This window comes from Brassica rapa, chromosome A08 (assembly GCF_000309985.2).
Source record: "Brassica rapa cultivar Chiifu-401-42 chromosome A08, CAAS_Brap_v3.01, whole genome shotgun sequence".
NCBI classification, from domain to species: Eukaryota; Viridiplantae; Streptophyta; class Magnoliopsida; order Brassicales; family Brassicaceae; genus Brassica; species Brassica rapa.
The window spans coordinates 10,533,848-10,557,504 of NC_024802.2; the positions used below are offsets into that span (position 1 = coordinate 10,533,848).

The window sequence follows — 23,657 nt, forward strand, 5'->3', positions numbered from 1 at the left end:
AAACGGTGTTATTTGGTGCTAGCGTGTATTATAAGGTCTCTCGTTTATGAAATGGAAATATTTTAGAGTATTGTTGATCAACATAGGTGAGACTCGTGAAAGTTGTGATAGTAGTTTCCTTGAATGTTTATGCTTTCTGCTCATCCTAACCTTCAGTGTTCACTGTTAGTAGTATTTATGTTGCTTAGAAAAATATTTATTAATTTTAGTTAGATCGGTGCTTGTGTGTCTATTATAATGTCTCTTAGTTTTTCTTAAAAAAAATGTCTCTTATTTTTCATGAAATAGATGTATATTGGAGTCTCTTGCAATTGTAAACCAACGTTGGTGAGAGACTCTTCAAAATTGTGGTCGTAGTTTCCTTGAATCTCTAGTGTGTTATGTTTTGTGCTATGCTCATAATCGACTCTACTACTGATCTTAGATCTTCGCGAGTCCTTAAACACACAAAACCCTAAGATTTATAATCGGCTTTGTTTTCTTTGGACATAAGAAACCGAGAAAGTTGATCTTTTTCCAAAATCTCAAAATGAAAAGAATCGTTGTGTTTAGATTACATGCGGCTAGAGAAATGGTAAACCTGGCCGGTGTTGGAGAAGACGATAAGAGCGAGCAGAGAATCGAAAGATCGTTAGCCTTCTTCATCAACACTTTACGTCTGTTGGTGAAACTGACTTGAAGTCTGTTCACATTCTCGATCTTCTTTAACTCAATCCTTCCTCTCCCCATCTTCTTCTTCTCTTAACACAAGCAATCAATCTGGGTTGATCTGTAAAATCGAAACAGGAGAAACAGAGAGCTAGATGGAAGTAGTAAGCCTTTGTATCATAGGTATGTATTTCAAATTTGTTTGTTATTGAGTTATACATTTATGGAATTACAAAAAAGAGATAAAGACATAAAAGTAACAAATAGTTTCATTGGTTAAAAGCATATACCTGATACTATTGTTGGCCGAGGAATTGTTCAGGTATATCCTTTCTTGACTTTTTTTTCTTTGATAAATCGATACTATTACAAAAGAAAATTGACAAACTAAGTTACACGTAAAAGTAAATAAATTGGAAACGAAGATCTCAGCTCCATTTATAGTTGAAAATGTTCTATTAAGGTGTATGGACTCTCAGTGTTTTAGCATCTTTGTGAGATTCTTGAAACTGATTGCTAAAATATTCATTGATGAACAGGTGGATACTTTTTTAAAAAAATATTGGAACATTACATTTGTGTTTACAGTGTTTGTCATCTCTATTTTCTTCATTTTGGTTATTGTATGTATTATAAGATCTCTTATTTTATGAAATTGGTGTATCATGAAGTCTCTTGTAGATCAACGTAGGTGATAGTCTCCTGCAGATAGTGACAGTAGTTTCTTTGAATCTTGAATGTTCTGTTTTGTGTCATGCTCTTAACCCTCAGTGATAATTATAAACGGTGTTAGTTATTTCTTTAGTTTGGTGCTTGTGTGTATTATAAGGTCTTTATTTTTTGAAATGGATATATTTTTGAGTCTATGCTCAAGATAGGTGAGACCCTTTTGCTCAAAAAAAAAGGGTGAGACCCTTGAAAATTATGGTAGTAGTTTCCTTGAATCTTGAATGTAATTGTAACAATGACCAGGAGTAGAATATGCCAAATTAATTAAACCCTATGAGCTCGTAAATGACCAAACTGAGTTTTGGATAAAGTTAGATACTCGAGATATATGGACTGCAGAGCTGTGCCTCAATGTAAAAATTTGAAGCATTGGCTTAGGGCATCCAATTTTCTCAAAACAATAAGGGAATTTTTTAGTGTTATCAATTCAATTAAAAAGAATACAAATGAAATGAAATGCTTACAGAAATTTTTCTGATAGTTAGAATAAAGAAAACAAGAGTATATTATAAAATTATAATTTTCATATTTACGAAATTAAAATTGTATATAATTATTTTAAATGTAATACAATAAATAAAAGTTGGTCATATCATATAAAAGATTGTATGATTTGACTATTTTATACTTGTTTAAGAACATCATATAAAATATTAGTCATATTATTTATTTTAACAGAATTGGTTAAATGATTTAAATTTTAAGTTTACTTAATATTTTGCTTTGTAAATATAAATACTAATATTTTTGTATAGTTGATTAGTTTTATTTATTTCTATTATATGTACAAACTACGGTAACATTTTGTAAATAAATGTAGGCATTTTATTTATAATCGCTTAGGGCAGTTTTAAAGGATGGACTGCTTATGGATGGTGAAAAACTATGGTAAAACCAGTACTAAGGAACTACATCAGAATGGATTCATGTCTTACTATATATTGTTCAATGATACGATACCTCGGTGAATGTGCCCAGCTATTTAGCCAAAAGATCATTGTATTTTATTTGAAGTTCAGACTTCTCAGCGTGAAACTTCTCGTAGTCAGAGACTGAAGGACCTCCTCCTAGTTTTTGCTAAAATCAACCATGTTCCCATCGTAACTATTCCTAAAATCCTCTCTAAATAAAGGGAAAAAAATGAGAAGTAACAGAGGAAGGTTTTGGTTACCGTACAAGAAGAAGACAAATGGTGATCTAGGTTCATCTTTAAAGCTTGGTTTCGAGATATCATCATCGATCTTGTCACTCGAAACACACTTAAATCTTTTCACTTCACTTCGTTTCTCTCCGCACTCGTGCATATCAAATAGAGCAATCGCGATCATAACTCCATATTCCTCACTAGAATCAAATCCCAAAACAGAGTATCACAAATCTAGATTGAATCATAAGAAAACTCAAATCGACAAATCAAAAAAAAAATTAAGACTTTAGAGATGTGAGAGCAGTATCATTTCTCAAAAGTGCTTCCATCAGCCGCACGACGAACAGCTTCAAAAGAGAAAGAAGAAGATAGAAAGAAGAACCCCTTTAATGCTTTTTTAATTTTTTTTTTGTATTTTTCTTAAGAACCCCTTTATTGGAGGTGGTCACTTGAAGAGAACACTTGGTCCTACTGTACTACACTCAAGCTTTTTTTTTGTCATCTGTTGATTAACATTAAGGAAACCGAAGGTTCAAGAATTACAAACTTCGGACACAAGCCATAACAGCACTACACAAAATGAATTAGCCTAAAGGGACTGGACCACCTGCATCCAGAACCCACGACAACTAATACTAGCCAAAAACAGAGCACTACACACTATCAGTACTCAACATCTCGTAAAAGTTCTTATAGTAACCCTTTGTAGAGGGAGGGATTATCTCACTGTCGAAGATGTGCTTGAGCCACACTGGACACTCAAAAGCTATTTGATCCCCCATTAATTATACCATCCTTATTTGGTACGTTCCCGTTAATAAGAAACTAAACTCGCCCGAAGAAAGCTTCCCATGAGAACCCCTAAGCCTAGTTGCCTTGGGGGCTAACAAAATCTCATCATCAGAATCAGCATTGAACTTTGGATGTCCATTGTATCTCCTTTTCGATCCAAACCCACCTCCTGAATCGTGATCTGAATCAAACTCGGGCTTAAAACCACCGTACATTCTCATCTGACTCTTAACCCCAAACCCGTCACGAGGCGTACTCACCAAGGATCTCTTCGATCTAACCCTAAATCCATCCACACCGTTACTCTCGTTCTCACGATCCACATCCTGATCGTTCGGTTCAACGGCCGTGGAAGTCACCGACGCTAACTCCATAGCATCCAAAACAGGGAACAGATCCCCCGAGGAAGAGAACTTGCCTGGTTTGGTGAGACACCGCTGCTTCTCGCCGCGGTAACGTTTCCGGAGCTTCTCGATCTTGTGCCGGCATTGGATGGCTGTTTTCGCCGGACCTCCAAAGGTAGGCAACGACGCGGCCACGTCGTCCCAGTCAGCCGCACGGAGGTTCCCACGGCGGAGGGCGAACGAACCACTTGTCTTTGTAGGCATTGACGAGCGCGGCGGTCTCCTCGTCGGTCCAGCACGGAGGCGGGACTCTCCTGGTAGTGGTGGTCGAGACGGTGACGGCGGTGGAAGGATCGATGGCGGTGGCGACGGGGGATTCATTATCGGGGGTTGACATGCCGGTGGCAAAGAAGAAATTAGGGTTAGGAGAAAGAGCGGTGGGTTAAGGATGATAAGAGAGGCGGAAGAGATGCGTAGGTTAGAAAACTTGGGGGAGGAGGTGGCCGGTTTGAGATTGTGCTAAATTGCACCGCGTAGTGATGACGTGTGCGCAAGTATGAACAAGTTTAAACCGGAAAATGAACCAAATAGATGACATCACAACACAAGAATCAGTATTCGTAGTATGAGAACAGATCCTAGCTGCTATGATTACTGATATTTAGCAGGCCAATTTGTGAAAGGTATCTTACGTTGTTTATATGATTGCCTTGTGAGTCCCAATATGATCCTCGATTCTCAGCCCGATGAAACTGGCAGCCTGCGCAGTGGCGCATAGTTAACAAACTAAGAATGTATTATACTGAGTGAGGAGCGCACTCAGGGTGAAGCTGCAACAAAAATTAAGCATCAGCGTCAAGTCCGGAACATTCCCTAGAAGTAAAAACAACATTAAAACTAAGATACTTACTTTGACATGAAGTACACCGTGTTCTGTCTCAAAACCAACAATGCCCTAACAGAAGCAAAGTAGCTAATCAGTAAATCCGAGAACATTTGTTTTCATGGAAATCATCACCCGACACATTAATTTCACAGATTAGAAGGAAACTGAGAACACAGTAAGAATATATCTTATGAAATCGGATGAGGAGAGCAGTTATGAACATCCCAATCAGGTAGACAGATCAATACAAAAAAAAAAAAAAGGCAAGAGTAACTTCGTGGAGTAGTAAACTATGGCAATCAACCGAGGTAAATTTTTTTAAGACATGACAGATAGACTACCTGGCCTTGTCCGAAGATCAGCCCAGATGTCCACATAACTTTCTGCCCACCACCTTCCTGTCGAGCAGGCACCAATACATCTTTTTGCTTCTTCAACCAACACTGCGCAGAGAAGAAACAGAACCCATAAACTTATTAAGTCAATCTCTGTAACTTGAACCTATGTCAAGTGTCTTTTGTCCAACACTTAGGCGGCATGATCCAAGGACAGTACAACTTAAAACAAGGCGATTCTCGCAGACTCACCTCTCCGAACTTGGACCCGCAAGCCTCTTTGTCCCCGCAGAAGACCCATGAATCGCACAAGCAAGGTCCGTCGTCGCCACTGCACATAACTTTACACGCCTTGCAACATTCATCCGACGAATTAAACTTGAAATCCGTCCCCCACTTCACCGCCGAACCCCACAGCTCCAGATTATCTACTCCACGGCAACACCCTCCGCCGCCATCTACACGGGAGTGATCTCGCGAGTCAGTGAACCGGACGGCGGAATCGAGTTTGTGACCTTGGGGACGGAGAAGAGCAGTGAAGACAGCGTAGACGACAAGACACGATATCAGACCGATGAAAAGGAGCGCGGCGGCGGTAAAACGGCCAGGATCTCCGTCGTTTAATCGACGGGGCATGGCCGGAGTAGTCTCCGAGGGTTGGTTGACTTTTGTGAGGAAGATGCGAAAGCGAAGAGGATAGAGAAGTGAGGTTTCATGAGATATTGAAAATACGAGAATCAATAATGATGAAGAGATGGTTGGTGAGTCAACTCGTGCGGCTGCCTCTCTGTAACCTTTGAACTATCATGGAAGATTGTGATCTCATTATTTTGTTTTCCTGTCTTCCTTTCGGAAGTTTCCTCTACGCTTACGTCAGTTTGAAGTAATCAAAACACTGTCGTTTTAGAATTCCTTTTTGGGTTGAAAAATCCACTGATATATACGTACCATTTGGTTTGACCAAAGAAAATATGTACCATCATCATTGGTTGTATTAGGGATACTAGATTTTAACCCGCGCTTTCAAAGCGCGAGATCGTTTCTTTTTAAAATTTCATTTAAATTAATAAACATTTGTCGAATCTATATTTTAATAGATTTTTTTATTTGTTTATAGTCAATTTTTATAATATTGTCTTCTTTATTTTTTTTTATTATTATTAAAATAAAAATGTTTGTCCTATATTATCCTACGTAGATCCTGTTGGTTTGTTCGAATGTGTGGGTTTGAATAGGAAATCGGTGTTGCCTATTTATAATATTGATCGGATTCAAAGCGAGGTGTTAGATTTTAGGAGAAACTTGGAGAGGAAGTTGGGAGATCTTCTCTTTAAAATCGAATCTCTCTATATTTTAAGATTAGTTTTTGAAAAATTTAGTTACTATGTCAAATAGTTAAAATATTTTTCTGCGTGTTCCTAAAATTAGGGCATCTTCTTTTTATTTGATTTGATTCCGTAAATCTTTGAGTACAAAATGGGATTTAAAACGATTTAATCAGCTTAAAAACAAAAATGTAAGTAGCAAATTGGTTGGGCTTTTCATTTTCGAAAAACATTTAAAACAATTTAAAAAACAATTAAAAAAGGAATGAAATGTTTTGTAATTAATAGGAAAATTCAGGGGCAGATTCATAAGAAGTATTCTGCTTTAATAGTATAGATATATCCCATATCGGGAATTCTAAGGGATATTAAATAATATATAAAGGGTTATGATCAATTCATTAATTACTAATTGGTTTTAAGTTGAAAGCTCATAATAAAGAGAAAAAGACCAAAATAGCACTAAATCAAGTTTTTATTCCCAAACTAGCACTCAAAGCCAAAAGTCACAAAAATAACACTCAAGGGGTGGGGTTTAGGGTTTAGAATTTAGGGTTTAGGTTTTAGAGTTTAGGTTTTAGGGTTTAGAGTTGAGAAATGAGGTTTTGAGGATAAGATTTCAAATTTTGAAAAATAAAAAAATTTAAATTTTTCAAAAGATAAAATGCTATTTTGGCCATTTTAATTTTTGAGTGCTATTTTTGTGATATAAACTTAGAAATGTGCTATTTTAGAGATTTGCCCCATAATAAACCCGAATCTAACATGGTATCAGAGCCCATATCCTAAATATCCTAAAACTCTTAATTAAAAATTAAAATTAAAAATTAACCCTTCCGACGGGGTATAAAGGTCGTGATTAACCCTTCCAACCGGGTATAAAGGTTGTGTTAAACTCGCTCGACTGAGTATAAATGTCTTAAAATTCTGAGATTTCTGGCCGATAACAGCCATCATCTCGAGGAGGGGTATTAGGGATATATATCCACATCGAAAATTTTAAGGGACACTAAATAATATATAAAGGATTAGGGTCAATTCATTAATTACCAATTAGTTTTAAGTTGGAAGCCCGTAATAAACCTGAATCTAACAGGTTGGTAGTTTGAATTAGTGCAAGAAGCAGCCGGTTCCAAACTAGTGTAAGAGTTACCATAAACATAAGATAGTTTTGCTTCAATTTGTTATTTATAATAGATGAATGCTATATTTGTGGAAATTCTCTTAATTGAGTGGTTTAATTTGAGGGTTCGTCAATGTTTATATATTAGTTTCGAGTACAAGAGAAAGAAATTTATGAATATTAATGAAGACAAAATGTACAAATATCTTCAGCATCGTGTAAGTATAACCGTCAAATCGTATATTTTCAGAACATGTATAAAACAGTATAGTTAAATGTAAATTATCATAAAACATGTTATATAATATTTATAACTAGGGTCGGCCCGGGCTACGCCCGGGTTTTTTGTTTAAATTTTAATTTTGATTATATATTTTGTATATTTATTTAATATATATATAGTATAACCTATTATAAAAATATAAGCTATTAAATTATTTATAACTATGCATTTTTTTGTCTTATGAATTGAAAAATTTTAAATCCAAATTTTAATATCCAATTTTTTATATTTTGTAATTGGAAACTTTATATAAGGTGAAGAGAAAAATTAACAAAATTAATTAAATTTTAGTTATAGTGTTTGATTGGTTGGACTATAGATATGTTTCATTTCACTTACACCTTTTTATATCTTTTGTTTCCAATTAGTTCTAAGCAATTTAATTGACCATCCCCCTTGAAATCTACAATCTTACTTAATGTTTTTTTTTCAAAAATCAGCGGTTAAAATGTTATAATATTTTCTACATCAAAAATTTACAATTACATCAGTAAAAATTACATACTAAATTATTTAAACAAATTTTCTGCATTTATAACTAACTAATCGGACCTATAATCTGAATATTTTTTTATCTCACTTATATAAGTTTTTCGATTACATATTGTTAAATGGACAACCCGATAAAATTTTATTTAAGTTTTAGAACCATTGAATTCATAACTTTAATAGGTGTTTGAAAATTTGTCTTTCCAATTTTGTATGTTCCGCTTCATCATGCAATATATTTTGATGTAATTGCACCATCTATGTTTATATATACATTGTTTCAAAAAAAAATCTTCTATATATATATATATATAAAGTGGATATATATAATCAATTTTGAACAATGACCATAATCGTATAACAAATTGTCGTTACCAAAGTATAACAAATTTTGTGTTGTTGTTTTATTTATATTATAGCAGTGATGTCACATGATAATGCACAAATATGTGGAACTCACGTTTCTCCTCTTTAAACAAAAAATATAGACTGCCAAGCTAAGCTATTAAAGTATGTATTGACCTGTGAAACTCAGGTTTTTTTCGTTTTTGGGGTTTTTGCTTGTTCCAAGCAGCAGTAAAGTAATTCACAGTTAACAAAAAAAACAGATGATACATGATAGAGCACCTCCAACAATCTTGGAGGTTTATGCTTGTAGCAACAACTATTAGATCAACACAGAAGCCTTCCAGGTGGTTGTGAAACGATACAGCTTGAGAGTTGTGAGTGGAACAAACTCAAAGTCAGAGAAACATCACTAACAATGGAAAATCAGAGAAATATCTGTTCAGACGTTTTGTTTCTTTTCTTTAAAACGTATGAAAGTGATAAGGACCACAATATGAATCAAATACCTGTCGATTTTAATTGTTGCCATAACATGACTGAGCACCTCGAACAATCTTGAGGTTTATGCTTGTTGCAACATCATCATAACTGGGAGCAGCTGGAGCCTCCGGTCATGACACGATGTTTTCCTTGTGTAGGGTCACTCACAATACTCTTCACAGCTGTGAGCTCACAGATAAGGTCTACAAAGAAATCAAGATGTCAATATCTAATCACTTTCCAATGTTGATCCTGGGCTAAAGAGATATGAAGACGATTACCGGGAAGGTGTGTGTTCCTGTTGGCCAGCCAAAGTACCTCACTGTGATTATGGAACTTGAAGCGTTCTTTAGGAATTGGTAGAACCGTATCTCTTCAAATTCAGTTGAAACACTGAACCGTAAAAGTAGAGGTGAGTCAGAGAGCCTGTAATTCTGATTGCAGCGAGTTATATCAAATCAGTCAAAGGAGTACATCAAACCTGCCTTAAAATGATGCCGGTAAGCCGTGAGACGGTGGCGGTATGAGGGTTGCTTGAAACATTAAAAAAATGAAAAAAATAATCAATAAGGGGATTCAACACCATCAATCAGAAAGGATTAATATATTGTTGAAAACATAAGCTTGATAAGATTATAAATGCTGTCCAAAACCGAGGATGATAATAAGGTTAGAAATCAGACCTTAGAGTCGAGGAGAAGCTTGTCCACGCCCATCAGCTCGTCACCTCCTTTCACGTTTCTCGAGAAGTAACACCACCACAGTGGAAAAACACTGACGGCCTCCAAATCAGCGAGCATGAAAGTTTAAGCGATGAAATCGAAGAAGATGAGGTTTTGCTGATATTAGGAGCCGGGAGGATGATTTTCGTAAGGTGAAGTCTCCCCTTTTTATAAGTGAAGATCACTGCCTGCAAGGAAGATAAGAAGCATTCAATGAATCAGTCGTGGTTGGCATGGGTCCAAAGGTTAAAGAACATGTTAGGGTGATCAATCACTTAACTGCGTAACAGATCAGAGGAGGTCGAAATCAAGCGTAACGACGGGAACTATGAACGACACAAAAGTTTATGAAGATCTGACTTGAGGTTCCTTCCAGAACATCCATGCTTGTTTGACATGGTCGGATCTAGGGGAGATGACGAACCCCTAGCTTCTTCTGTCGACATTCTCGATGAAGGTGCAAGAGGAGAGACGAACTCAATTTTTGCGTAATCAAACTTAGGGTTTTCGATTACAGGCTGCCGGGCCGCAGAAGAAAATATCAGCCCAATCACGTTTCACAGTCAAAGCCCATCGGATTAAATGAAGTGATGCGTTTTGCTTGTCTGGAACACGTGTCATGCTGAGGTGGCATCACCAGGAGAGAGCAAACCATACTTTATATATAAAGATAATTTGCAGTATCGTAATAAACTAGTGAGTTTGTTAGAAAACGAAAACAAAGTGTGAAATTAGGAAAATATCCAATACAGTGAAACTAGTACACGCACATATACATGTCATAATACAAATTATCTTTGTCGAACTGTGAATAATAGTGTCTTTAGGTATATAATTGATAGCTTGCATATTTCTATTGTTTTATCCATTCATCCATGTGCATTTTGATCGTATAGATTAGGATTTAGCCATGTTTAGGTTGCATTTTGCATACATGAGTCCTTATCAGGTATTGGAGTACCACATAGAGTTCTTGGAAACACTTGGAGGCATTTGGAGCTCAAAAAGGAGTGTTTAGAGTGGTCATTGGGCGAGCAAGGCATGGAGCGACCAGTCCGGAGCGACACCACCAAGTCGCTCTGACCTCCCTATTGGAGCGACCTTACCAGAGCGACAGGGAGAAGTCGCTCGCGGTTTCATCACTCGGAGACGCGAGAACGAGCCCGGAGCGACACCACGAAGTCGCTCGCATCTCACACCCCTCTCGGAGCGACCTCCCAAAGCGACACCCCGAGGTCGCTCGCGTCTCTATGGCGAGACGACACGAAGCGAAGCCTGGAGCGACCTCTCAGAGCGACCCACTGAGGTCGCTCCCGAAGGCCGGAGCGACTTGTCGGAGCGACATGCCGAGGTCGCTCCGCGCCTATTATCTGCTCGATTTCTATTTTACTTAAGGGCCTTTTGGTCATTTCATTATGCACGTTTTACATTTCTAAAACCTATGTTTTAAACATCTTTTGTAGCCACCAGAGGCAGATTATCTTTTATCTTTTGATCTATTGAGAAATACACAAGAACTCTCTTGAGAAGTTCATCTCTTGGATTTTGATTTGTTATGTTCTTGTGTTCTTGTTGATTTCTTATCTATTTCTCTACATGATTAATCTGAAATCCAATATGGGTTTAAGAGGAATCATGGAGATTAGTGAGTAATCACCTTTGGAATTCATGGGTTAGGGAGATTAAGGGTGATTAGGTTAGAGCTAGGATGTTTTAGTGTAGATCATTCATATTTCCTTGCTAGTAGAGTAATCATAATGCATCTTCTGAGTTGGCCACTCAGTTGTTGATCATTAGGCATTTCTCACCCGAAAGGTGTTCGATGAAATGCCCGAGACAACTCTCCTAGGCTTTTAGTATACTTTGCCAAAGACATTTGTTGTTAAAGATGCTAAGATAGCTAATAGACTTGTTAGTAATGATTGCTTTCATATTATTCAACCAAAGACATTTGATGTTTGAGATATGTTAGCAAATGAGCATTCATCTAGACATAGAGCTTGCTTAGAATTGTGTCTAGGCTTAAGGTTGATAGTTTGATTGATCATTTGCCATCCTTAGTTCGATACTTGATCACCCAAGGTCTAATCCCTATGCCCATGAGTTCTCTTTTCCTTTAGTCAAAAAGTATCATTCTGTTATTGCTTTCTAGTTTTAGTCATAGTTTAAAACCCATCTAAATCATTGGTTGCACTTAGATTAAGTGAGTACTTGCATTCTCAGTGCTTTGATATCCCTCAGAACTGGTTCGACAATCTTCTATACTACAACATTTGTCTTAGGAGCCTTGAAAACTCCTAACATCAAATTGGCGCCGTTGCCAAATTCTGAGTAGATTTGAACATTGAGATTTAGTCACTTGCTTGAGACTAAGTCATTTTTATTTTCTTTTGTTACTGATTCTCTTTCTTCACCTCCCTTTAATCTACAGGTGTATGAACTTGAGGAGCAGGGGTCCATCAAACCTAGTTCCAATAGCTGCAGACATCAGAGCTTTAGAGAGAGAGTGTGCTAGAAATAGAAGAGAAGAAGAGCAACAGGCTCACTTGCAGAGATTGAGTACTGATATGGGAGACATACCTCAAAACCAACAGCGAGCAGCTCGACCCATTGGCACTTACGACCGCCCCAACATTCATGGTCATAGATTGGGAATCCGAGCACCCGCTGTGGCAGCCAACAACTTTGAGATCAAATCAGGACTCCTCAACGTGATCGAGAACAACAAGTATCATGGCTTGGCTCTAGAGGATCCATTTGATCACTTGGACAGGTTCGACAGCTACTGTGGGTTGTCAAAAACCAATGGTGTGTCCGAAGATGCCTTAAAGCTCAAGCTATTCCCTTTCTCTTTGGGGGATAAGGCACGTCAGTGGGAGAAGTCTCTACCCAGTGACTCCATCACTACTTGGGATGACTGCAAGAAAGCATTCTTGGAGAAGTTCTTCTCTACTTCAAGAACTGCTAAGCTGAGAAACGAGATTTCCAGCTTTCAACAGAAGAACTTGGAAGGCTTCAGTGAAGCCTGGGAGAGATTCAAGGGCTACCAAGCTCAATGCCCACACCATGGCTTTTCTAAGGAGAGCTTACTGAGCACATTCTACCGTGGTGCTCTTCCTAAGTACAGAGCCAGACTGGATACAGCTAGCAATGGGTTCTTCTTGGGGAGAACTGAGGAGGATGCAGAAGAGCTGGTTGACAACATGGTAAAGAGTGATGCAGTCTACAGTGGAGACCACGACAGAGGCAGTAGAACAGATGATAAGCAGACGAGGAAAGAGATCAAAGCTTTGGAAGACAAGATCGACCTACTCATTGCTGAAAAAGCAACCCAAGAGCAGCTGAAGTTTGTTGGTAACTCCAAGCAGGAAGATCCACTTGCTGTCAATGAGGTTGAGGGTTTGGAAGGTCAAGAGGAGTTGTGTTTCATCAACAACAATGGTAGCTGGTACAAAAAGGAGCCCAACTTTCAGTACAACAACTACCAACAGAAATCCTATCCAAACAACCAACAGAGTGGCTATCCGCCAAGAAACAACCAGCAAGGCAGCTATCAGCCTCAGCAAAACCCCTCGTCTGGTTCCTCTGCTCCTCAAGAGAGCAGCACTGATACCTTACTGAAACAAATCTTGGAATCTCAGACCAGAAGTGAGAAGCACGTTGGTTATGAGTTGAAGAACCTTCATTCCAAGATTGATGGGAGCTACAATGAGCTCAACAACAAATTCTCACACCTTGCTTCTACAGTCAAGAATTTGGAGAATCAGTTTGCTTCCATGAACACTCACCAGAATCGCCAGCAAGGATCTCTACCTGGAAAATCTGACCCAAATCCCAAGGAGGCCAAAGCTATCACCCTTAGGAGTGGTAAGCAGTTACCTCCTAGAACCCTCACCAAGGATGCTGAGAAACTAGGTGAGGGGGTTGCCATCAACATAGATGATGAAGTGGTGATTGTTGATGAGAAGATCAATGACGAGATCTTGGAGAAGATAGTGGAAGCCAAAGGTAAAGGAAAGGTTGGGGAAGAGAAGAAGACAGTAAAGGATGGTGAAGTTGTTACTCCAGCAAGTGAAAGTTCTTTTGTTCCTCCTCCTATGAACCCAAACTTCCATTCCCTGGTAGATTCAAGAAGCAGCTGCTAGAGAAGTACAAGGCTCTGTTTGAGAAGCAAATGAGTGAAGCTCAGGTTGCAATGCCCATCATCGATGCTTTCATGTTGATTCCTCAATACAACAATTTCCTGAAAGATGTTGTAGCTGCAAAGAAGAAGGAGATGGAAGGCATGATGATTCTTACCCATGAGTGCAATGCCATCATCCAGAGGCTTGATGTTCCAGAGAAATTAGAGGATCCAGGAAGCTTCACACTACCTTGTGCTCTTGGACCTATGGTATTTGAGAAAAGTCTCTGCGATTTGGGAGCTAGTGTCAGCTTGATGCCTTTGTCTGTTGCAAAGAAGCTTGGATTCACTCAGTACAAGAAGTGTAGACTCTCTCTGGTGTTAGCTGATCGTTCAGTGAAGTACCCTGTGGGCATCTTAGAGGACCTCCCTGTGAAGATTGGAAGGTATGAGATACCTACAGATTTTGTGGTGCTTGAGATGGGTGAGGAGGCTCAAGATCCATTGATTCTAGGAAGGCCATTCTTAGCTACAGCAGGAGCTATTGTTAATGTGAAGGAGGGCACGATTGATCTCCATTTGGGTAAAGAGAACATCCTCCACTTTGACATCAAGGGAAAATGAGGAAACCAACTGTGTTCGGGCAAGCCTTCTACATTGAAGAGATGGGCACTCCTGCTGATGAGCACCTTGAAGAGTTACCACCTGAGGACGACGAGGAGGGAGCATCTCCCTCTACTCATTCCCTATAGAAGGTAACCCACCACACTCCCTTGTATATACCATTTCATTTTTGCATATTAGTCTTCTTTTCGGTATCTCTCTCTACTTGACGACACAGAGACTGTGTAACTCAAGTTTGGGGGAGGTACCAAGTATTTGATCATGTTTGCTTTGATGTTGTTTCATTGAGTCATGCATGGCATACCTATTTGCATAGATAAAAAAAAAAAAATCAATCATTTAGTTTGCATCATTTGCATTTTTAGGAGAGTCTAGAGCATATAGGTTGCATTCACTTGCATTGGGAGCAATGATTTTGAATGCCTTGTAAAGAACACTACGTTGCACTTGACTAGCTTTTGCACCTCTCAAAAAGACTTGTATGTTTCGAGCCTTGAAAACTCTTCCTGAAACTTGTTGATTGCTGAAACTCAGTCTTTGAAGCCAACTACAACCTTATTTGAACTGAACGAACTTAATGCTTCTTGCTCATGGTCCCTTGTGTACTGAGTCATGGCTATACACACTTGAGTTGTCACATCTTTTATACCAATCTTTTTTGACAAACTCTAGTGGTAGACCACTCCCAAAACCTTTTCCTCCTTTTAAGCTTTCATTGTTTGATGAGTGAGGCCTTTTTCGGAAAGTCTTACATGTGCATAATGTTGAGAGTATCGGGAACGACAATGCTTGATCTTCATTCTTGCTAGATTGGACACTCTATTGTCTAGCTATAGGTGGGGGTGAGTGTTGTGATTATGATTTGGGAGAAATGAAAAAGGAAAAGAATAGACTCTTTGTGCTTAAGTGAATTGTTTTATTGGGACCAGTATAGAAGCCTCTAGCTCAAGTTTTGAAAAGTCTTGGCCCCCAGCCTAAAAAAAAAAAGGAAAAAGAAAAACGAAAAAAAAAAGAGAAAAAAAAAAAGAAAAAAAAAAGAAAAAGGGGGCTAGCAAAGTTGTTAGGAGCTAAGAAATGTTTTGAGGTTGTGAAAAATCCCTTGTAGATTTCAAAGAGAAGGAGTTAAAGTTCTTAGGATCTTTTGGTGAGAGATGTGAGTTGGGTTTGACATTTGGGAATGATTGTGTAATTGTATGTTTGGGAAAAGGGTAGAACAATGGAGATTGAGCATTGTATGCATGAGTTGGTCCCTTTCTTAGATATATTATGTGCAATGTCAAGGCTACTTGTTTTGAGAGTAAACCACCTTAAAGATCATATGTTTTGAACCTCTTGAATCACTTGAATAAAAGCCTTCCCTTACCCAACCAAATGACTTGGACCAACTGACCATTTGCAAGAATTCACCTGATGTTTTGTGCTTAATGAATGTGAGAGTTGGTTGATTTGAATGTGTGGATGCTTGATGATGAGTGTAAGAACAAAAAGAGTTAAGATAGGCCTAGAGAAGCTAGAGTGTAATAAGAGAGTGTGCTAGTTGTGTTTCTTTTGGCTATGTGCTCCCTCCTTCAACCTCTCTCCCTATGAGTTCTAGAAAGTTCACTTGTGGACAAGTAAAAGAACAAGTTTGGGGGAGTTGATATCTTGCATATTTCATTGTTTTATCCATTCATCCATGTGCATTTTCATCATATAGATTAGGATTTAGCCATGTTTAGGTTGCATTTTGCATACATGAGTCCTTATCAGGTATTGGAGTACCACATGGAGTTCTTGGAAACATTGGAGGCATTTGGAGCTCAAAAGGAGTGTTTAGAGTGGTCATTGGGCGAGCAAGGCATGGAGCGACCAGTTCGGAGCGACACCACCAAGTCGCTCTGACCTCCCTATTGGAGCGACCTTACCAGAGCGACAGGGAGAAGTCGCTCGCGGTTTCATCACTCGGAGACGCGAGAACGAGCCCGGAGCGACCTCCCGGAGCGACACCACGAAGTCGCTCGCATCTCACACCCCTCTCGGAGCGACCTCCCAAAGCGACACCCCGAGGTCGCTCGCGTCTCTATGGCGAGACGACACGAAGCGAAGCCTGGAGTGACCTCTCAGAGCGACCCACTGAGGTCGCTCCCGAAGGCCGGAGCGACTTGTCGGAGCGACATGCCGAGGTCGCTCCGCGCCTATTATCTGCTCGATTTCTATTTTACTTAAGGGCCTTTTGGTCATTTCATTATGCACGTTTTACATTTCTAAAACCTATGTTTTAAACATCTTTTGTAGCCACCAGAGGCAGATTATCTTTTATCTTTTGATCTATTGAGAAATACACAAGAACTCTCTTGAGAAGTTCATCTCTTGGATTTTGATTTGTTATGTTCTTGTGTTCTTGTTGATTTCTTATCTATTTCTCTACATGATTAATCTGAAATCCAATATGGGTTTAAGAGGAATCATGGAGATTAGTGAGTAATCACCTTTGGAATTCATGGGTTAGGGAGATTAAGGGTGATTAGGTTAGAGCTAGGATGTTTTAGTGTAGATCATTCATATTTCCTTGCTAGTAGAGTAATCATAATGCATCTTCTGAGTTGGCCACTCAGTTGTTGATCCTTAGGCATTTCTCACCCGAAAGGTGTTCGATGAAATGCCCGAGACAACTCTCCTAGGCTTTTAGTATACTTTGCCAAAGACATTTGTTGTTAAAGATGCTAAGATAGCTAATAGACTTGTTAGTAATGATTGCTTTCATATTATTCAACCAAAGACATTTGATGTTTGAGATATGTTAGCAAATGAGCATTCATCTAGACATAGAGCTTGCTTAGAATTGTGTCTAGGCTTAAGGTTGATAGTTTGATTGATCATTTGCCATCCTTAGTTCGATACTTGATCACCCAAGGTCTAATCCTTATGCCCATGAGTTCTCTTTTCCTTTAGTCAAGAAAGTATCATTCTGTTATTGCTTTCTAGTTTTAGTCATAGTTTAAAACCCATCTAAATCATTGGTTGCACTTAGATTAAGTGAGTACTTGCATTCCCAGTGCTTTGATATCCCTCAGAACTGGATCGACAATCTTCTATACTACAACATTTGTCTTAGGAGCCTTGAAAACTCCTAACATCAATAATTATGAGATAATATTAAAGTATGTGATGCAAATACTCTGAAAAGAGTGAATAATAATGTCTTTAGGTATATAGCTAATTATGAGATAATATTAAGGTATGGGATGCAAATACTCTGAAAACAATATAACAAAACTACACATTGTAGTGTTTCCACGTGGGTACCATAGAAATGGAAAATTAAAACCGAAGTTGAACCAGCCAACAAGAGCATCAGAAAAAAGAAATCAAAACAAAACTCCACCAGAAAAAATCTTGAAGAGGAACATTAATCTCTAGTAGCACCATCAACGAAGGAAGCACTAGCGGAACCATAAATACGCATAGTTGAAGAGCCATCTGCCTAAAAGAACTCACCACTATATAAGCTAGGTTCAAGCCTTCAAGGAAAACCTTTGATCAACTAATTAGGTGTAATATTTTTTGTATTGAAAATGAATTATGGAACAAACCGTTGAGCAACATATTTTAAAATGCTTTCTAAATAAGTTTTGAGTGGGGTATTTTTTACGGACTTACTATACTACCCCATTTGCTTTGAAAGCATATGTCACCTTGTATTTGCTGTGCTCTTATTACCTTTCCAATCACATTTTATATTTATTTACAAGACTTTGTCCGAATATAGATATTTATCTGCAGTGGACAGATGCGTTTGGGAGCCCATAATAAAGGATAGAGAGACATGCACTTTTGGATGATAGCTGAATATAGAAACTAGAAAGCCAAGTCGATAAACTTATCCATCCCTCCACTCACTCGATCGGTATCGAATGGTGTCGTTCCTATCATCTCGAGGCATTGTCGATAGCCGCTTTATATCTGACACGTGGTAGTAGATTAGCATATGTCCTCTATCATCTTTTTTTTTTTTTTTTTTTTTTTTTTTTTCTTTTTTTTTTTTTACTCTATCATCTTGTTACTTACAATACTGTCCATGTTGCTAATCTTCCTTTACTTGCACTGGAAGAAAAAAGTAATTATCAATCCTAACCGCTAATTTATGATGAATCTAAATAACACAAGACACAAAGTTCAATATTTATGACTAGATTGATAATTATTCTATTCTTTCAAAAGCATTCTTGTTATTTGTAAGTGTTTAGATTCTCTGTGTTTTTTAAATTACATATTTTTGTATTTAATACATATTAAAAATTGATTATAAATATATCATTTTATATAACTAACTATTTTCTGAAATTTAACAAATAGTACTTGAATAAGCGTAACTTAATTTTTTTAAATTTATCATTCTTAACTGAAAAAATTTACAAATAAATGTAAAACATAACCTTACAACAAATAAAAGTTCAAACCTTTTTTTAATAGAAGAAATATTAATTTTAACACAATATAATGATTATAAATATTAGGAGTTGAAATTTCATTTTAATCATTATTGGACTTTTTAGTTTAGGGATGAGTCTATGTGTAATGATATTCATTTTAGCTGTTAAATCTTATATATTAAAACAGAAGTAATGATGACTTCTTTTCATGTGTGATTTTTTTAGTTTGAACCATTCCTAGAAAATATCATATTTTACATAAGTTCGTTATTATATCTTTTAATATCTTTATCTTTTTATTTGAAATACAAATGAATATATTTAAAATGTTCTAACAAAAATTATTTAAAATCTTCTTAGAATCTTTTTAAATTTACTTTCAAAAATTAGTCAGTTTTAATTTAAATTATCATAAAATATAATTAGAAATTAAAATTGAATATATTTTTGGTTTATAAACGAAAATTTAAATAAAATGAAATTAATTAATTTCACAAATACATTTACTAATAATTTTTAAAGATTTTGTTAGAAATAAATATTTATATTTATTTTATTTTTTTTTCAAATTTGTTTTCTAATAAAATAAAAATCATGATTTTTTTATGAATGATATTTTTATTTGGACCATCATTTAAATTTTATATTAAATGTATATCACTAATGCTAATATACATAATATTTTTAACTACTTTAATCATAATATATTTTATATCTTTTAATTTAAAAAAAATCTAACAAATCTCTTGAAAAAGATTATAATAAGATCTTAATTGTCATAAATTGAATATAAATATTTTCAACTAATTTTGTAATTAGTAATGAAATGTTACTAAACGAATAAAATTATATCCTATTTTATCAATTTTATAATAATATCTATCATTTTAAAATAAAAATGTTATATTGAACAAAGTATGATAAAATTATTTTAAATTGATAAGTTAACATATTTTATTTTCATAAATATAAAATATCTATGCTAAAAATATAATATGTTGGTAGAACGGGTTATATTAGTAAACTATATAATACATGTATAAAAATTTAACTTATCTTAAACTTTTTAATATACAGTAATTTATTATATAAAATTAATAAAAATTAAAAAATTACTAAAAAAATCTAGCGATTTGAATTATGGATCATGATTATAATAAATTAAATACAAAATTATTTTCATATATGTTGTTTCATGCATTAAAAAATTTAGTTTAGTAATCAAACGCAAATTCAATAAGACAAATATATGATAAGCAACATATATATGTGATGATTTTAATTTATAACATGAAAACTATAAAATTATTATATTTGTCATAATTATACAAACATTTAAATATGTGAGTAACATTAAAATATATAATAATTATGTAAAACAAATATCTATATATATAAATGTGAAAATATATACCCGCACAGTTGTGCAGGTGGAAATCTAGTTATATGTTTAATAACCCTTTTATTATTATACGAATACTATTCATTAAACTATATTGGAAGTTGCATTACCCTACAATCGGATTTAACCAATTTTATCAACATCATTTTTATAAGTCCCGTTATTAATAGATTATGTGTTATACTTATTTGGTTAACAACATAATTTAGAATAACTAAAAAATGAAAATGATAAAAAAATGAAAATGATCAATGTTTGTTACGCTAATGGCAGACACGTAAAGACCGTACAAGTCAAAATCATTGTATTAAGTCACACAATTCAACAAAACCATCCACAAGAAAAGGAAAATTTCATTTTTCTTGCCACTTTTACAAGTTATTGACACAATTATTACCTAAAATAGTCTTTAATAGGAGAGACTTAATTCACCAACCCGAATTCTATAATGGTATGTACGGCATTAATGTTTGAAGAATAAATCGCTAAATCATTTAATTACTCGTGATCTGTATGATTAATGACGTGAGGCATTTAACTAATCACATTAAACAAAAGCCAATGATCAATGGCATAACGGTAAAATAAAGCGAAATACAGGGGTCTTAACTTAACTAATCCTCTTTACCTTAGCTTCAAAACTCAGCTCCTTGCTACTCTTCTCTCGGAACGAAGACAGTTTTAAAGGAAGAACAAAAAAAAGCAACAGAAACCCTAATTCGCGAAGAACCCTAATCTCAAAATTTATGTATGTAAATGCATCTGTAGCAGAACGGCGGTTCATCGGAAAAGAAGCCGCCGCTTGTTTACCTTCCGATCCCAAACCTAAGATCAAACATCATCTTCCTCAGAGCCATCTGACCGTTGAAATCGCTGATTCATCGTCTCCGCCTCAGTCTTCTCACCCGTTTGATCTCCGCCTGGGCTCGATTTTGTCGTTTGTGTCATCATCGCTTCCGTCGATCCCCTCCGCGACGAACCAGAAGCTCCTCCGCCAAGTGATTCGAGTCCGTTTGATATGCTTCCACCTCCGTTTCCTGCTTCTCCTCTCCGTCCCTCCTCTCTACGTCTTCTTCCTCTTGATCAGTTTCCGCTTCTTCCTTGTCTTCGTCTTCTCCATTCTCGCCTTCTCCTTCTTCCTTTCCATCTCTCTCAAACTCGCTCTTCCTCGCCTTCCTTCGATTCGCCTGATCATCGCTCGCTTGCTATCCCTCAAGCTGAGATCATCCTCCTCCTCCTCCTCCTCTCAGGTTGTTTGGTCAATCGGGTCAAAGCCCGTTACAGAGAAGAAGACCGATTCAGGGTCTTGGGTTCACAAGTACAGCTCCGGGGATGTGTACGAGGGAGAGTTTCATAAGGGGAAGTGTTCAGGGAGTGGGGTTTATTACTACTCGATGAAGGGTAAGTACGAAGGGGATTGGGTTGATGGGAAGTATGATGGGTATGGAGTTGAGACGTGGGCTAAAGGAAGCAGGTACCGAGGTCAGTACAGGCAAGGGATGAGGCATGGAGCTGGGATCTATAGGTTTTATACAGGGGATGTGTATGCTGGTGAGTGGTCTAATGGACAGAGCCATGGGTGTGGTGTGTATACCTCTGAGGATGGTAGTCGTTTTGTTGGAGAGTTTAAATGGGGTGTCAAACATGGCCTTGGTCATTACCATTTCAGGTGAGAAGTCATCAGTTTTCGTTTGTTAACTTTGTGCGTTCTCATTAATTAACATGCCAAGGTGAGGTGGTGTGGGGTTTGAACACTGCAGAGTCGTTTAACTTTTGTAGAAATCGTGAAGCTTTCTGTATAAGGGCCAACTATTAACCAGTTTGGAATTGAAATTAATGTGGTTTCTGATAGTTTCTGACTTCGAATCTGAACTTTATTGCTAAGCCTCTAATTGTGTTTTGACTTAGGATGCTGTGTTAGGCCTATGTCTGTGTTAGGTCTAAGTTTATGGCTTTCGATTTTGAATTGTTGATGGATTGTTAGGCTGCCTATACGTTTTGTTGTTGGCGTCACTCACCTTTTTAGGAGCAAATCAATTTTTGAAGATTAACTATTACTGCCATTGATAAATGCACGAGATAATAAATTTTAAGATTCTGTCTTTCAGTTCCTGTTACATTTGGACCAAGAGTTTTATGTTGGACGGTAGTTCTTACCTTTGAAACATTATAAGTCTAGGATGGCCTCAAGGTTCAAGCTTTTTTTTTGTTTGCTGGCATAAGCATTGATCTTAAAATAATTCGATCGGTTACTGTGTTGTCTTCTCTAGTGATACCTTCCTAACTAACTTGAAACTACACCTCTGTTGCAGAAATGGCGATACCTACGCTGGAGAGTATTTTGCAGACAGGATGCATGGTTTTGGAGTTTACCAATTTGGAAACGGGCATCGGTATGAAGGAGCCTGGCATGAGGGGAGAAGGCAAGGGCTTGGTATGTACACATTCAGGAATGGTGAGACACAGGCAGGACATTGGGATGACGGTGTTCTCAGCTGTCCTACCGAGCAGAGCACCCGTCCTGGTTCATCCTTTTCCATCAGCCATTCCAAGGTTCTCGACACTGTCCAGGTAACTTATAAGCTTATCTTACTCCTACTAATACATACAAAGTTATGTACTTTGAATTTTGTTCATCTCTTGAGAAGTTAAGAGACCAATTTGTAAAAATAGTATTTAATGTTCATATCATTCAACAGCAAGCTAGGAAAGCAGCCGAGAAAGCACATGAAGTTGTGAAAGTGGAAGAGAGAGTGAACAGAGCAGTGATGGTAGCAAACCGAGCAGCAAATTCTGCTAGAGTTGCTGCAACAAAGGCTGTTCAAACAAAAACATATTACAGTAGTGGCGGCGATGATCCCTTATGAGTTCGTGTGTCAAAGCTTTTGATATAGTCACAGTCATGAATCTCACCTCGAACTTCTTCGGTGACATGAGAGAGAAAAAGAGAGACATCTAGAGAATGGCAGTCAAAATTCGCATCTCCGTTGAGATTATCTTGAAGGTGGAAACCACTTGGAACCAATGTCGAGATCTCATATAAGTATTAAATAAGAGATCTGGCCATGGAGCAAGCAATGCAGGTTTACTTTTTTCATCTTTTCTCCCAGCTCTTTTCTTTTTTATGAGCAGGCTGGTTTATAAGCTGTACATAGGTTGTTGAAGAGTAAGCAATGTGTGTTAACAAAAGATCTTTGTAACAAGCGTAACCCATGTAGAGAAGCAACAAAACATTGTCTTTTACGTTTTCACCGTGTGAATAACAACATCTCTTCTTACTAGATTTCTTTTCAACAGAAAACGACAAGTTATAATCAACTTGACACAATCAACCAAGATGATGTATAATGAATTGACAGAAGATTACATATATAATGGCCAATGACAAGTGCCAACATATTCATCTGTTCTTGTAAATGGTTATGGTCTTGAGGTACGATCAGTG

At 37.0% G+C, this 23,657-nt stretch overlaps 2 protein-coding genes, 1 long non-coding RNA gene and 1 other non-coding gene across 20 annotated transcripts; 2 read left to right on the forward strand and 2 right to left on the reverse strand.

Annotated features, from left to right (window-relative positions):
• Positions 1-460: 460 nt before the first annotated feature.
• Positions 461-5,741, reverse strand: LOC103833990 (protein FIP2). Of its 17 annotated transcripts, XM_033277430.1 has the most exons (6): positions 5,134-5,741; positions 4,888-4,989; positions 4,571-4,615; positions 4,353-4,490; positions 2,338-2,721; positions 494-1,011 (listed from the first exon to the last, which is right to left on the reverse strand). In XM_033277430.1, the coding sequence occupies exons 1-4, from the start codon at positions 5,515-5,517 to the stop codon at positions 4,458-4,460; spliced, it is 564 nt and encodes a 187-aa protein (XP_033133321.1). In that variant the 5' UTR covers positions 5,518-5,741; the 3' UTR covers positions 494-1,011; positions 2,338-2,721; positions 4,353-4,457. The 17 variants fall into 17 exon arrangements, with proteins under 17 accessions (XP_009108291.1, XP_018509389.1, XP_033133321.1 ...); XM_009110043.3 differs by lacking the exons at positions 4,353-4,490; positions 4,571-4,615; positions 4,888-4,989; positions 5,134-5,741 and adding an exon at positions 3,252-4,346 and having other exon boundaries at positions 461-1,011; positions 2,554-2,721; XM_018653873.2 differs by lacking the exons at positions 4,353-4,490; positions 4,571-4,615; positions 4,888-4,989; positions 5,134-5,741 and adding an exon at positions 3,252-4,346 and having other exon boundaries at positions 461-1,011.
• Positions 5,653-8,697, forward strand: LOC117127339. The gene is made up of 2 exons (XR_004450297.1): positions 5,653-5,869; positions 7,303-8,697. It is a non-coding gene; the product is annotated as an uncharacterized LOC117127339 (long non-coding RNA).
• Positions 8,698-12,617: 3,920 nt separating this feature from the next.
• LOC117127624 lies at positions 12,618-12,724 on the reverse strand. The gene has a single exon (XR_004450644.1). It is a non-coding gene; the product is annotated as a small nucleolar RNA R71 (small nucleolar RNA).
• A 7,967-nt stretch (positions 12,725-20,691) lies between these two features.
• Positions 20,692-23,463, forward strand: LOC103833992. Its single transcript, XM_009110045.3, has 3 exons — positions 20,692-21,881; positions 22,525-22,783; positions 22,912-23,463. The coding sequence occupies exons 1-3, from the start codon at positions 20,959-20,961 to the stop codon at positions 23,077-23,079; spliced, it is 1,350 nt and encodes a 449-aa protein (XP_009108293.1). The 5' UTR covers positions 20,692-20,958; the 3' UTR covers positions 23,080-23,463.
• Positions 23,464-23,657: the final 194 nt, after the last annotated feature.

Coding starts and splice junctions, on each gene's coding strand:
- LOC103833990 (XM_009110043.3), bottom strand. CDS start 4,041: ATGAATCCCCCGTCGCCACCGCCATCGATCCTTCCACCGCCGTCACCG.
- LOC103833992 (XM_009110045.3), top strand. CDS start 20,959: ATGTATGTAAATGCATCTGTAGCAGAACGGCGGTTCATCGGAAAAGAA. Junction 21,882..22,524: donor CTTGGTCATTACCATTTCAG/GTGAGAAGTCAT, acceptor CCTCTGTTGCAG/AAATGGCGATACCTACGCTG. Junction 22,784..22,911: donor AGGTTCTCGACACTGTCCAG/GTAACTTATAAG, acceptor ATCATTCAACAG/CAAGCTAGGAAAGCAGCCGA.